Raw genomic sequence first — 16272 nt, 5'->3', positions numbered from 1 at the left:
AAAAATCATTTTAATATTAAAAATCAAGATGTTCTGTTCTGATAAGGTTGAACAGAATGTTTTGCCATTATTCAAATGCTTCATTTATTTTTTTTCTATATGAAATGTTGATGAAATTAATACATTCCCACAGAAAGTCTCAATTTTGATAAAATAGCATTTTCAGCCAGCATACCAATTAGCTGGAAAGATATCAACCAGCTACTCTTATAAACTTAATATTGCATAGTCGTTAAGACTAAATTTTGCTTTAAATCTCTTGTACTGGCAGATCCTGGACCTGCTCCTGCACCTATTAAACACAATGACAAAGATGAACACTTTTAAATAAATAGGAGCAGGATCTGGCCCCCTACGTTCATGTGGGGCCTGAGTCTCTATTGCTGTAAAATGTGTGTAGTCGTTTACACCAGTACTGACTGGGTGTAAAATGTGCCCATTCCAATCTGGCAGCATTTTAGACCGACTTTGTACCTATCGTGTACTGAGGTAAATGACCCCACATGGTGCAGAGCAATGGAGAATCAAGGCTGACACATACAAATGAGTATGAATTGAAAATAAACATGGAATTTAAGGCTTAGCTCAAGCTCCATACTAGCAACTGATGTAACAAAAGATCAGCTTTTGGTTCCTAGGAGCTTCTTAGGGTACGTCTACACTACCCCCTGATCGCTCTGCCGTCAACTCCGGAACTCCACCCAGTAAGAGGTGGAAACGGAGTCGACAGGGGAGTGGCAGTGGTCAACTCACCGCCGTCCTCACCTAATCTACCTAAGATATGCCAACTTTAGCTACTTTAGTCCATGAATAAAGACTGAAGACATGTAAAGAAAGGTTACACAATGAATGCGAAGGCTCTGATCCTGCACTGAGCTCTATATGGGAGGTGAAGTAAGTGGGGCTCTGTGTGTTCTGTTTTTTTCTATAAAGGTTGTTGTGCCGCACTCACCCCCATAGTGTTTGAGTGCCTTCCAGTAGTGTATTAAGTGGTGTTACTAACTTCTGTGGACATGACGACACACCCAAGCAGCGCTCATTGCAGGTTCAGGGCCTAAGTTACAGCTGAAACATGAATACAAGAACAATATATTACCACACTCACTGTTCCCAGTGTTAGTGTTTTTTTAAAGCTGTATTTCTGACCCAGTTCCTTATGCCAGAATGTTTAGCAGTTAACTGGTAACACAGTTGGAAAACTGAAAGCCTTTTTCAAATGCCATTTCTAACCCCAGGAAATATTTTTAAAATTAACTAACTCCAATTTAGATTGATTCTGATTAAATTATTTGATTTATTTATAAAAATCCATTAGAAAATCATGAATCCATTTTAAACTAATAAGTACAAATGATGTTTTCTTACCTTCACTGTGAAGATTGTCTTTTAAAAGTCTTGGATAAATTCTCAGATATTCTCACATGAACAAAAATCTACTATCAGTGGCACCTGGATGCACATAACTCCTCATACACATACACACACACTGAATGACTCTCAAAACTGTTGATTTCTCTTTGCCATTCTGCTGGACGGTCTTAAAGAAACTGTTTCAGTGTAGTTTCTGTTCACTGCTTTTCATGGCTGTGCTTTGCAGTGACAATGTAGTTGTGATAAGATAAGGTTAGATTCCAAAATCAATGTGCATATTCCTTTATTAATCATTAACAAGCACTGTGAAAAGAATTTAGTAAACACCTATGATGTGGATCCAGGAACAAACTGTACATAAATCTGACCTGAGAAATTAGGTTGGGGATGATACTGACGGCCATTGCTAAGGCTTGCTCAGCGACATTGCCAGAGAGAGGGAGCCTGCTGTCAGTTAGCAACACAGCCAAACTATATTCGGCTCCCCTGGGCTACTTCCTACACTACTGTTTGAAGGGGGTACTGGGTCCCTGGGTCATCATCTGTCTCGCTGCAGTAAATGTTGAACGGCAGCACCAGCAACTCCTTAAAGTCTCTGGTGACCGGCAGCTCTGGCAATCCCTCCAGTTCTTGGGAACTGCAGTGGTTGCTGTCAAGTCCGAACTCCAGCAGCAGGTGAAAGACTTCTTTCTCCTCCAGCAGCTCCTCTCTAACTGAGCTGGAGGGCTGGCGTTTTATATGTCTGGTTTGTGTCCTGCCCCTCTGCTTCCAGCTGGGCTGGCCTGGGTGTCCTGGCTCTGGCCACTGTGGGGCGACTCATGGCTGTCAGTCCGTCCATCTCCAGAGGCCACACCTCTTCACTACAGTGCCCAAATTGACACACATGGGGCTAGATTTCCAAGGGGGGCTTAAGCACCCTGCTGCCACTTCAAGGGTCCAAGTCCAACATTTAGCACCTCTGGCATTCACAGACTACTTGCCCAGCTGTAGCCTAACTCCATAGGCCTCTAGAGCCCTTGCACACCTATGTTTCCACTGGTAGAGTTCCCTAGGCACCTAATTATCTGCATCTAGGCATGCACACAGCCACCTAAACCTTGACATCACTGAGCAGGATGACACCTATTTCACACTTAAGCCCCGGTGAGATTCATAAACTAGTCATACCCGTGCTTATCTTACCTGTGAGACCAATGCAGTAGGCATGCCTGGAGACTGCCTAGCAGCACTCCTACCAGATCGGATCCTGCATAAAGCACAGCTGAGGAGAAGGTAATGGTGTCCCTCTGCCCCATAGCCAGTGGCTGGAGCACTCATGGAGGATACCGGAGCTTAGATCCCCAACTCTGCCTGATTCAGAGCAGGGACTGGAACTGAGACTACCTCTGATCCCATTTTTTTTGCCAGCTTGGGACTTCAGTAACTCTGTCTCGTTGAGCCAGACAACCTAGCCTGCTGCAAACACAGACCCAGGCATGAACCATGTCCCCCAAAAGCTGCAGACTTAACTGGAAACAGCTTAAGAAGTGCTCCTGTCTCTAGCACCCAGACACCAAGCTCCAAATGGAATCCAAACCCCAAATAAATCTGTTTTACTCTGTATAAAGCTTATACAAGGTAAACTCATAAATTGTCCACCCTCTGTAACACTGATAGAGAGATATGCACAGCTGTTTGCTCCCCCAGGTATTAGTCACTAACTCTGGGTTCAATAATAAGCAAAAGTGATTTTATTAAATATAAAAAGTAGGATTTAAGTGGTTCCAAATAATAACAGACAGAACAAAGTAAGTTACCAAGCAAAATAAAACAAAAACATAGACATCTAAGCCTAATACATTAAGAAACTAATTACAGATAAATCTCACCCTCAGAGATGTTCCAATAAGCTTCTTTCACAGACTAAACTCCTTTCTAGTCTGGGCCCAATCTTTTCTCCTGGTACAGTCCTTGTTTCAGCTCAGGTGAGAACTAGGGGATTTCTCATGACTGCAGCCTCCTTTGTTCTGTTCCACTCCCTTATATAGCTTTGGCACAAGGCAGGAATCTTTTGTTTCTCTGGGTCCCCACCCATCCTTCTAAATGGAAAAGCACCTGGTTTAAGATGGATTCCAGTACCAGGTGACATGGTCACATGTCCTGTGAGACCCCAAGCCTTCATTCTTCCTGGACTGACTCACAGGAAGGCTTGCAAGTAAGCAGATCCATTTACCGCCAATTGTCCGAGTTGATGGAAGCCATCAAGATTCTAAACGACCATTAGTGGCCCACACTTTGCATAATTACAATAGGCCCTCAGAGTTATATTTCATATTTCTAGTTTTAGAAACAAGAATGATACGTTTACGCAAATAGGATGAACACACTCAGTAGATTATAGGCTTTGTAATGATACCTTACAAGACACCTTTTGCATGAAGCATATTCCAGTTACATTATATTCACAGTTATTAGCATATTTTTATAAAATCATATGGAGTGCAATGTCACAACCCGTGCCTATCTTACCTGTGAGACCAATGCAGTAGACATGCCAGAGACTGCCTAGCAGCACTCCTACCAGATTGGGTCCTGCATAAAACACAGCTGAGGAGGAGGCAATGGTGTTCTCCCCCTCCCCTATAGTCAGTGCACTCATGCAGGAGACCAGGGCTCAGAACCCCACTCTGCCTGATTCAGAGCAGGGACTGGAACACAGGTCATAATTCAGGGGCTATGGAAAAGATTAGTTCATCAGTGAGTCATCCAACTGTAAATAAAGAATAATATCTGTCATAGATTCAAAGAGGATGTAATTTTGTTGGGTGTAGAAGACATGTAAATCAAAGAAGGACATTTTTAGTGCACTTTCGATGCACTGATTTCCCTGAGCAATGTACTCTTTAGCTTTAAATTTAAAAAAGTTTTATCTAAATAAAAATATTTATCTCAGCACTGTCAGGTTTCCCAGTTGCTAGTCTGGATATCAGTCAATGTCTTCTAGGGAGATTTTGTAGCTGTCAGCGTATTGCAGTCTACTATGACCATGTAAACATCATGAACCATAACTTGTTTTTCCTAAGGTTGGGTCCTCGGACGTCCTTTTGGGCTTCCCATTTACTCACTATTTCTTCAAAGGACTCAAGTGGAAAGCAGATATTACATCCACAAGAAAGCTGATGCGATAAGGTATGAAGTCATACTCTCTCTAAATGGCCAGTTCTTTTGCACGGTTGCCAATTATGAAAGCTATAAGTACCTGTACCTTTTGAAAACTGAAGATTCTTATTGGAATTAATTGTGAAAGACCCACAGTGCACTGATTGGAGAGCATGATGTTGTCATATGATCAGACAATGTGTCTGAAAATGTGTGTTTCAATCTACCTTCGTGCAATTTTCATGAAAAGCAGCCTCATAACTGATCCCTTTTTGTTCCAATGTGGGGTCCAATCATTCCAATGTGGGGTCCAATGTGGGGTTCAATGGTAGGATCATAAGTTAGAAATGGACAGCACTTTTGCTTTGAAATCCATGTCTGAAAGACACTGTGTTCATGCCAAGGATTTTATGACTGAATCAGATCGACCTGCAAGAGGATGACATAGTCCCCTGGGACAGGATGTTGCTGATACTCAACTGATATTTTGGTTAAGGTCAAGCAGAAGCACCTAGAATCAGTGTTGAGTCTTGCACTCCTCTGATGGGGGAATATGGTAAGTTTGTTTATTTCAATATTCAGCGGTTTGCTTTTTGGAAAAAATAAGAATCTCAGGAAGCTGAGAGAATTGCTTTTAAAAATTGAAAACCCACAGGCATCACTCCTGATCTAGTGAGCATTTTTAAAACATCGGTGAATGCGTCCCTAACTCTCTTAACCAACATTGCAGAAGGAGATCCTTCTCGATTACACCTGTTCTGGGGAAAAATTCATCTGTCACTGATGAGGTGTAGGCATATTGGGGGGGTGAGGAAGGCCCTGGCCAAGGCTTTCCTCTCCCTTGGCTATCTTGAGCCCTTGCAAAAACTAATAGGGACCAATGCAGCAAGGATGCACCAATTTAGGGCAGCAATAAACAGTGCCGGGGCATCACTGGCCCCTTCTCCTCTTCCTACTACAGAAGAAAGCTGCATTACCAGTGAGCCAGATGAATGCCTCCTATTCGTGCATGAAAGCCGGGGTCTTTTTATTTTTTTTTATTCTCTTATTGAAACTTTACTAACAAACCACATGTAAAAGCTGCAGGTCCCTTCTGGGTGAGAGTCAAACATTTACTTATACAGCTTTTCCTGTGATGGCAATTAAATTAAACATGAAGAGAACTCTGCTGCTTGGAAGTTTTACAACCCGAAGGTGTAGATCACACCACATAACTAATTTATGACATTCCAGGCTTTACAGCTCCTCGCTTGTGTTTTGTAAAGATTAGGATGGATCTGGTTTCTAGGTGCTTTTTTGGGACAACAGAGTAGAAAGCTGATGTCTGTAGTCTTGGGTTGCGATCCCTGACCAAAGTCACAAATTAAACAGGATCAGGCTAGGTCAGAACTCAGATGCAACAAAGAACATAGATGATTCACTTGGTGACACTCTGTGTCAGCATCAAAAGGAGCCTGCTTAAATATTCCTATGAAAGGGGGGGTTTCAGTTGTTCTTATTTGACAAAACTTGCCTGGTTTTGAGTTTGTGAAACAATGTAACAGCCAGATTTTATGAAAATCTGAACTTGTCCAATTAAATTCTTCAGTGAAAAATTGTGAGAGGTTGTTTGTTTTGTAATGAGGCTGACCCTGGAACTGCTGTTTTAAGCATTGATCTTTTGAATCTCAGGCTGGCTTGATTGGTTTTGAGTAGTTACATAATGCACATGATATTGGTTCTGGCTCTTTAAGCAGAAGGATTATCCATTGGCTAGGCCACTAGCCTGGGGATCAGGAAACCTAGATTTAATACCCTGCTCTGCCACAGACTTCCTGTGCGGCCTTGGGCAAGTCCCATCTCTGTGTGCCCCAGTTTCCCCTCAGTGAAATGGGAATAGCCATACTTCCTCACAGTGAACTTGATGGGATAAATACATTCCAAAAGATAGTGAGATACACAGGGGCTATCTAAGTACCTCAGAGTTTTGAGTCTGCTCAGCAGTGTGGAAGACTGATTTAGGCTCTTTTTCTTAGAGAGCAGCATTAACCTAATAAAGAGGAATAATGACTGTCCTGAGAAGGTGTCTCTCACATCCCAGGTGAGTACCTAATCATTAGGCCAGGGGGTTTTCAGCTATGAAGGTTTGTGTGTGCATCTCTCTCTCTCTCATGAGAAGGGGGCTGACCTGGCTTACGCTCCCAGCTCCAGGATAGGCTTCACAGCTATGAATGCCAAATGGCAATAGGTGTCTAACTGCCTTTGAAGGGCTCCCAGTGGCTAACTTAGGCAGCTCCCCACTCGGCTTGGTGGCTTCTGTGAATCACTTTGTTAGGTGCCTGACTCTCTCCTGCATTGTGTAGGGAGCCTCGGTGCCTAACTCAGGGCTGAGGATTCCTCTAGGTGGCAGAGTGTAGCAGCAGCTAAGTCCCTTTGTGGATTTAGCCTCTGACCTCTCTGCCTCAGTTCTCCACCAGTAAAATGGGGATAGCAGCACCTCACTAGGGTGTTGTGAGGATAAATATATTAACAATCAGGCCTCGCTCAGACACTGTGTTGATCTGTATTTAGAGGGAGCCTAAGATGGAAATGGAACATCCTCTTCTGTCCTTTGAAGTTCCAAGGCATCTGATTCTAAGATTCCAGTCTTGGCCTAGGTCTAGTCCTCACAGCCTTTCCTTGGACATTTAACAATACTTATATTGATAAGTCATAGAAGTCATCTAGAAAAATAGTTTACCTTCACATTGCCGTGACACTTTCTGCAAACAGTGTCATTTTTTACCCAAATGTTTTGTACCAAAAAGCAGCATATTGTGGTGGCAGCTACAGTGGCAGTATCATATACTGTCTACTCTGGAAATAAAATTATCCTGTTCGTGGCCATGGGAATTATATGCTTGCATTGGAAAAGAAACCTACCTCCTATTAGAGCAGTGGTTCTTAAGTAGGGGTCCGTGACCCTCAGCTGCCACAAGCAGGTTTCAGGGGTCCATCAAGCAGGGCCAGTGTTAGACTCACTGGCCTTGGCTTTTATATGTAGAGAACCAGTCACTGTGGCACAGGTGGGCCATGGAGTTTTTATAGTATGTTGGGGGAGGAGAGGTTCAGAAAGAAAAAGTTTGAGAATTCCTGTATTAGAGGACCTCTGCCCCAAGGTATTTTAGAGAAGGAAAGACATGACTCTTTGTTTTTAAAAAAAAAATAACCCTTTTAGAAAAATGAATTTCAAAGCATTAGTTGCACTCGCAAGTAGAAGACAACTGGACACACAAACGCTGTAATAATCTTTTATTAAAATAGTATCAGACATTACGTTTTGTTAATTTGAAATTTATATGTTCTATGCAGATATGTAAAGACTGTTCTACTTTTCTTATCAGCCTTAAAAAAGTTGCATGTGCAAATTCAAGGGGAGAATAGACTCATATTTAAAACAATCACATTTTGTTACATGAAATATACTATATACAAATAGCCCTTTTGTTCATTCAGCATTTACATATATGGCCTGAGTATAATTACTCAATTGTATAAAGTATAACAATTGAGGCTGGGGTTTTTAAAAGAGACTAATGGAGTCAGTGCCCAAACTCCATTAACATGAGGACGGCACCTCATTCTCTTCAGCCCCTTTGACAATCCCAGCATAAAGGGAAATGTGATGTTTGAGTTTAGAATTTTGCAGTATTTACTAATTCCTCTGAATTCAAAAATACACCTTGTACTGAAGGGGGAATATGGCATGTTGAAATACATTATTTACCAACTCCAATGTTCTGTCAGCACTGTTGATTTTTTCTTTCTCTTGGTCTCTCGATTAAGCCCTGTATGCATGATTTTAAATGTAAAATGTATAATAGAAAACTAATGCTGTGATCTTAAAGGCTCAGAAGTTAACCTATGGCACTTAAGACCCTGCTCCTGCAACAGGCTCTGAATAGGTAGATCTATACACCTGTGCAAAGCCCCATCAACTTCAGCAGTTTAAAAGATTTATGCAGATGCATGTCTCTACTCACACAGAGCTCATTACAGGAGTGTGGCCTAACCTTGTTATAATGTGTCAGGCAATGGATTTTGGACTGTAAACTTTTAATGTTAGGGAAACAGAGAAAATGATAGAGAGAAGCAAATGATATGTAAGCATTCCCAGCCTTCTGTTGACATTACTGTAAGTGTTCGTACTGAGACAAAGCAGTTTTATTGGCTTGTGCTCTGCAAGAAAATCCAGTCTTTGCAAATAAATAACAGCAAATTTACAGATGGGCAAGAGATTAAAATATTTATCAGTGTCTCTTTGACTGTACAAGTCCCCAGCCTATCTTCAGTGGCCAAGTTTTGCCTGACTAAAGGCTAGGATTACCACCTTTGACATGCAAAAAATCCGGCACCACTCCCACCCCAGAAGATAATTCTGCAAATCCTGCCCCCAGTAGCCATTTATAGTATCTAGAGAGATGAGATATATAGAAAAGATTGATAACATCATTTTCTTACTTAAGCTGCGGAAGTGGGAACACTGCAGCATCTTTAGCTGGACACAGAAACTTTTAACGTTAGATATCCCAGTGTAATGTGGTGATAATAATGCAAATCTTTAGACCCATGTAAAAAAAAGGCAGATTAAATTATTTTTCTGAAAACTGGCAAATGCATAAAAAAATGGCCAGGCCAGTCAAATACTGGCCAGGTAGTAACCCTACTAAAGGCTGGTCCTGTAGCTATTTTTTGTCACTTTGTTAGCTCAGCTATTTCAAACATCTGGGCATTTTTCATCCATTGACCTCTCCAGTGCATTCCAGTAGATCAGCAGCTCATAAGGTTGCACATAATGGCATGTCACAATTTTCTTGAAGAGACAAAGAGAGAACTCAACCCTGTCTGAGAAGAATGTCTGTTCTGAATGAAGTTCCTCCAGATTGATTTTTAGTTTAGCAAGACACAGTCCTATGAAAACATCCTCCAGTTTAATAAAAGGGACACTTTCTGAAATATTATAAATCTGACTAGCAACATCAGTGGAGAAAACATAACCAGTCCCAGAACAAAATGGAGGATACGTACTTCCTGGATATTCATCTTTACTCACATACCATTTACTATTTCTCTCTCTTATAGGGAGCTCATTCGTCTTTAAAAAGCCTGTGAAGAATCCAGTGTTTCTGTTTTTTCTTAAAAGAAGTTCAGTCAGGTAAAAGATATTGACAAACATATCTGAGTCAGTTTTCATCACAAACCTGGATTGATGACAAAATTTGTAAACCCATTCAATTCCCATCATTGTCTTTAAAGTCAAATTGTAATATGTGTCTATAAAATCCTTCTGGATAATGTCTCTGTATTTCTGACTTTCAGCAATAATACCAGTTTGATCATTTTGGTTCATGGTGGTTCCCAGAAGAAAATATGTCACGATGCGGTTGCCAGCAACTAGTCTGTGTTTCCCCCATGTTTGACGGATAGCCATCCTAGCTTTATTCTGGCCATGTGATGATGTCACAAGGAGCACCAGAAACGGAGGAGTCTTACTGCAGTCTATATCTGGCAACTGCAAAAAGTTTCTGCTTTCTGTTATAAAAGTCAGTGATGTGGCCTCAATCTTCTTTTGACAGAATATAAAGATTGCAATCAAATTTGGCTTGAACAAATACAACCAGCCAGGGGCCAATACTACAATTAAAAACAAAATCATTTTGAATCTCTTCAAAGCCATCTGAAAGAAACAAAAACAAATGGTACATTAGAAAATAATCTTGCTCCTTTGTATACCAAGCTCTGTGCTATTGCTTGGGAATTTAAGGGTGTTCTCCCTTCTGTGAGACTCAGCAGAGTTTAGCCTGTCCCCCAACAAGTTCAACACAGGAAGACCCACTCATGTCAAGGGCATCCATGCAGATAAATCAGACCCATCACAAGCTCTTTGCCTCCAACATGACATAGGACTATGACTATCAGAACTACATTGCCAGGAACTCTTCCACCAGCTAGTTCTCCAAGAATGCATCCCTGAAGAGAGAACTCTACAACATCGATTGTGGGAAGCAAGCGGGAATTTACCACAACCCTGATGGGACAGGATAGTAGTCATAGCTTTTATACCTTATTTCTCCATTCATTTTTTGGCAGGTGACCATGCCCCAAGTTCGCAAGCATGGGCCACTTAGAAGGCTAAACTAGACCACTAGCCTCTCCTTATCTCCACCCTGCCATTTATAATGGGAGCTGTGTATCGATTCAGAAGTCGCTCCTTTGCTTTCCTCCCTTCCTGAAGTCCCTAGGGAACAGAGTTGAGGTCTTGGTGGCCATTTTTCAAAAGGAACAGCAGATAAGTTGAATTGTGTTTTTCTTTTTTGTACAGTTCTGTGTTGGTTCAAATTATTAAAACACAAAAAAGGAGGACTTTGCATTTTACTCCTCTTTCTGGAGGAAAGATGTAATAAAAAAAGGTTAAACAGAATAATTCATGCTTGTAACAGAAGAATATTCTTTGGTGATCTCCTAATCACTCTTATCCACTCAGTACAAAACTTAATAGATAGAACAAGCCAGGACAGCCACAAAGTCTTAGTGATGACAAAATAAAACACTTCTACGTTCATAGTTTAACTTTGAGAGACAATTATAATTGAATTATTTGCATAGGTATAATGTGTGTGTCACAAAATAAAATTTTAGAACAGCTGTGAGTTTTAGAATGAAGGGAAAAGAGGGCAGAGAGAAGAGTATATAGAGTTATTTCTTCTTATGACCATAGATAGTGCCATTCTCCAGCAGTTATTTTCAGCTCTGGATCTCTGCAGAGCCACCAAGAGATTCTTTCCTAGGATGTGGGGAAGAGGAAAAAAAATGGTATTACAGAGACAGCTCTTTCTCTTTTTCCCTTTGTACTCTTGATAGGGAAATTAGCTTGTGTCATAACCTTAGTCCCAGATTTGGACCTTAGCGTCCAAAATATGGGGGTTAGCATGAAAACCTCCAAGCTTAGTTACCAGCTTGGACCTGGTACCTGCTGCCACCACCCAAAAAATTAGAGTGTTTTGGGGCACTCTGGTCCCTCTGAAAAACCTTCCCTGGGGACCCCAAGACCCAAATCCCTTGAGTCTCACAACAAAGGGAAATAATCCTTTTTCCCTTCCCCCCTCCAGGTGCTCCTGGAGAGATACACAGACACAAGCTCTGTGAAACTACACAGAGAGACTCCCCCTCTCTGTTTCCAATCCTGAAAACAAAAAGTACTTTCCTATTCCCCCAGAGGGAATGCAAAATCAGGCTAGCAATCCAACACACAGATCTCCCCGATTTCTTCCTCCCACCAATTCCCTGGTGAGTACAGACTCAATTTCCCTGAAGTAAAGAAAAACTCCAACAGGTCTTAAAAGAAAGCTTTATATAAAAAGAAAGAAAAATACATACAAATGTTCTCTCTGTATTAGATGATACAACACAGGGTCAATTGCTTAGAAGAATATTGAATAAACAGCCTTATTCAAAAAGAATACAAATCAAAGCACTCCAGCACTTATATTCATGCAAATACCAAAGAAAAGAAACCATATAACTTACTATCTGATCTCTTTGTCCTTACACTTAGAAACAGAAGACTAGAAAGTAGAAACTACTTTTCCAAAGCTCAGAGAAAGCAGGCCGGCAGACAAAAGACAAAAGACTCAGACACTCAATTCCCTCCACCCAAAGTTAAAAAAATCCGGTTTCCTGATTGGTCCTCTGGTCAGGTGCTTCAGGTGAAAGAGACATTAACCCTTAGCTATCTGTTTATGACAGCTTGATCTTCTAAAATTAAAGTGTTGGGCTTCTGTCCATGCAAGGAATTAAAGACATACATGGTGGCATACGTCAAAGGCAAATTTACATACTTCAGAGCCGTGGGTTCCTTGGGAGCTTAATCCTCTGACTAGGATTGTTCTGTGTAGAATGTCCAAAACCACTTCAATGTCCTTCTTTTACTCCAATTCAGGTTCTTGGAATACCATGAAAATATCTGGTCACTAACATAAGTGTCCGTAAAGTTCTGAATACCTGTTCTTGGAACCAAATCCAACTCACTTTACTCAAATGAATGGTCCCACTAATTTCAAGGAAACTTCTCACATGCATAAGGCAAGCAAGATTTGGCTATTATTTTATTATAGTTCATCTCCAGTCTGAGGCCTGCAGTGAACTATTCGTTGTTGACCTCAACTCCATTGTTATTAGATACAAATCCACTTTTCAGACATATTTATAAAAATATGCCACATGCCTTCTTCCCTTCATTTGCCTGTTAATTGTCTTTAGATTGTAAGCACTTCTGTTCAGGGATATGTGTTTTTAATATGTTTGTAAGGCTCCTAGCACACTTTTGAGTGTTATACAAATATTTGTAAAGTGTTAATAGTAATAATAAAATACACAATACCGCCTCTCTCACTCCCTTGAGAGGCATGGGAGTAAGCAAATGAGCAACTTATTACTTGCTGAAAAGAAGGATAATCTGAATTTGTCAATGGAGCCACAGGAAATACTAGCACAATACAAGAAAAAAATCTTTATGCACAGTAAGAGAACATGCAGGAGACTCAAAATTCTAGCAGTTCAGGTCTCGAAACCTTTGCAAACACAAGCTCTTGATATATCCAAATTACTGAAGAGGCAAAGACCAAAAATGATTTGCTATTGAGACAATTTAAAACATGTTCAGAAACTCATATATACATTGTTCTATAAGGCAAAACACACAGGGCCTGATTCTTATCAAATTTTAGCTTAATCCATTGCCATAGACGTTAAAGGAGTTCAATCAGGGTAAAACCAGCATAACGTCATTGGAGTTACTCTTCCTATGCTCCAGGGTAACTGAGAGCATATCAGACCAATATAACGGTAAAACATATTATTTGGTGCTTCATCCAACACTTTCATAATTGTAACTTTTCTTCAGAACTAGTAATCACAATGTTTATATAAAGGCACAAGTAGAGCTGACTATATAATTAAGGCTGAATTTCAATTGCCATTGTAACCCTTCTTTTTCATTTGCTTTCCATTCACTTTCTCAAACTTTCGCTTTTAGGCTGAAATGTTCCATGACCAGTCTAAGCTGAAAGGTGAATTTACTGATTCACATCAGCTATTTGAATAATTTTGCAGTGAAATAATTTTTCCCATATGCTCCAGTTAGAAATTTTACATCTTTACTGAAGCGAAAAACATGGAATGCAGTTTGTTTTGTAGATCTGAGTTTTGACTGCTTCATAAATTCTTAGACTCATGTTCTGATCTCACATAATTCATGAATAGAAATAAAAGCTAAATTTGTCAAATTATTCACTAATGGCCAGAATCTGACATCCTTACTCACTCTCACTAGTAGCTTCCTCTGTGAGCACTGGTTAATTTCAGTGCAACCACTCAGGGAGTAAGGTATTACACAACATGAGTGAGGGCCAGAATCTGGCCTTATGAAAGTTTCACTCTGTTCAATTTCTAGTTATAATGCATCACTCTTAGGGTCATATTGTGAATTCCTTACCCATGCTAATAAGAATGCCTAGCCCTTAACACGCTACATTTGTAGATCTTCAAGCTCTTTACAGAGGAGATCTGTATCATGAACCCTGTTTTACAGATGGAGAAACTGAGGCACAGAGGATTAAGTGACTGGTCTGAGGTCAGCCAGAAGTCCAGGGGTAGAGCTGAGACTTGAACCTAGGCCTCCTGAATCCCTAGTCCCTTGCGTTACACTGTTGACAGAAACATGCCCATTGAAAACCTATCTCTGTTGAGTAACTGCTCACTAATGTGAATAATGAGATCACAGTCTGGTCCTTAGTGAAAGAATAGCTCTGAATGTAAGCATGGTAACCACTAGCTCCATTTAATCTTTATCAAGTTTTTTTGGCCTTTAAGTTCCCATTCCTGCAAATGATTACATGCAGCCTGAGTTAAAAGGTTTCTGCTTTGGCACAGCAGGCTACCTATATGCTTTTAGTAACAGGATTGGAATCTCATTTTGAAAGGTGCATTTACTGGAGCAAAGCATTGTCTGTTTTTAATTGTTTTAGGTCCAATTAATGCTTACCATTTTTACTTGCCTAATCATACAATTTAAATTCCAGCATGCTAATTTTAAGAAGTTGAATGTTATTTATTCTTTTCGGGGAAAAAATTGTGTGCATGTACCCAGAGGTGTGTGCATGTGATTCTTAGAAACCAAACAAAAAAAAATGAATTGAATGAATTTTCACTAGAATAATATTTTGGTTTTGCAATGTTCTTTCATTCATATAGCTGCAGTTCCTCTCCCCTCCCTAAATTTTCTTACCCAGATAAATTCAGTAAGCTTATTTAGTTTTGCTGGAAGCATTTGCTGCTCACCGACCCAGAGCCCTTGGACTCTTACCTGTTTTTATTTTATTCCCCTGGTAATCCCAGAAGCAAGGCAAGAATGATTTGTGATAATTATTTCAGTTTGGGGTATAAGATGGTTTTTCCTCTATGCTTCTCATCATTGTAGTAGCAAACATTAATAGATTTATCCTCACAACAATCCTTTAAGTATTGTTAGCCTGATAACACAGACAGGGAACTGAGGCTCAGAGAGAGATTAAGGTCTTTATCCTGAAAGTTGCTCCCTGCAAATGGATCCAGGCACCTCTCTAGAGTCAGTCCAACTCATTTGGACTCCATGAAGATGCAGGGGTCTGACTACACAGATGCAGTTGCAGGTGTGGGGCCTGCATATCTAAAGCTGTGGGCACATAATATTTTCAGGCACTTTATAAGATTGTGGTTTACCCAAATTTATACACAAAAACTGTTGGAAAGCCAGAAAGAGAATCCCCCTTTGCTGAGTTTGCATCCAATGCCTTAACCACAAGACCATCCTTCCTGCTTACAAATGAACAGGGGGAATCTGCTGCTTACCCAGACCATGAGAAATGTAATAACACACAAGTCTAACATGTTAGGACTCAAACGCAGCAGCCTCGTGTAGTTCTATGAGGGGGCTGTGACACCATAGCACACCCACATATAACACCCTAGGCATTGTTTCCTGTTAAATATCGCTTTACAATGTTCTATTTATATGTTTAAAGGAATTGACCCTCCAAAAAGGGTTTTCTGTTAAACCAAAGGGAAAACTGAAGACTGTCATCTGACTTGAAAGCATTTCCTTTAGGCCCTATTCATTATTACATTTATTTATACTGTACCAGAGGTGTAAGGTTGCCTGGCATACAGGATCAGGGAAAATATTCCAGCCATAGGGAGAGGAGTTACAGTCTGGAGTCCTTGTGAGAAAAGGAGACTCAAAATGTCAATTAAAAAGAATATTCTGCTCAGTTATTCTGATGCAAATCTGGAGTAATGTCACTGAAGTCAGTTGAGTTACTTTAGATTGGCACTGGTGTTACTGAGATCAGAACATGGCCTAATGAGCCAGCTACATCATCTTTGTGTGCTTTGGGGAACTTATTTCCCCCTCTCTGGAGTAAAAGATAAAAAACTAACAAGAGACTCAAAAGTCTTATGACACAAAAAGTAGAAGTCTGTTGTTAAACATAAACAGAAGGGCAGGTCCTCACTTGATGTAGATCAGTGTTGCTCTGTTGAAGTCCGTAGAACTACCCTGGTTTACACTAGCTGAGGGTCTGAATTAAAATGGGGTTACTATTTACTACAGGAAGTGTCTGTCTACTTTTGTTTTTTCTTAAATGGCATAACTCAAAAAGTTTTCATTAGGGCCAAGAGCTACCAGTTCTCCTCTATCCGCTATATATT

General features: G+C 40.4%; 1 protein-coding gene across 3 annotated transcripts in view; it reads right to left on the bottom strand.

Annotated features, from left to right (window-relative positions):
• Window positions 1-7765: 7765 nt before the first annotated feature.
• LOC127030264 (guided entry of tail-anchored proteins factor 1-like) overlaps window positions 7766-16272 on the bottom strand; it is a 134759-nt gene continuing 126252 nt past the window's right edge. For 2 of the 3 annotated variants that reach the window (XM_050916472.1, XM_050916447.1), the window contains one exon: window positions 7766-10204. In XM_050916472.1, coding sequence (XP_050772429.1) covers window positions 9245-10204 — 960 coding nt within the window. In that variant the 3' untranslated portion in view covers window positions 7766-9244. Of the gene's footprint in view, window positions 10205-11240; window positions 11308-16272 lie in introns of those variants that run through there. The other variant, XM_050916453.1, reaches the window with a different exon arrangement.

This window comes from Gopherus flavomarginatus, chromosome 1 (assembly GCF_025201925.1).
Source record: "Gopherus flavomarginatus isolate rGopFla2 chromosome 1, rGopFla2.mat.asm, whole genome shotgun sequence".
Taxonomy (NCBI): Eukaryota; Metazoa; Chordata; order Testudines; family Testudinidae; genus Gopherus; species Gopherus flavomarginatus.
The sequence above is the reverse complement of the archived record's forward strand: the minus strand, read 5'-3'. Positions and strand labels throughout refer to the sequence as shown.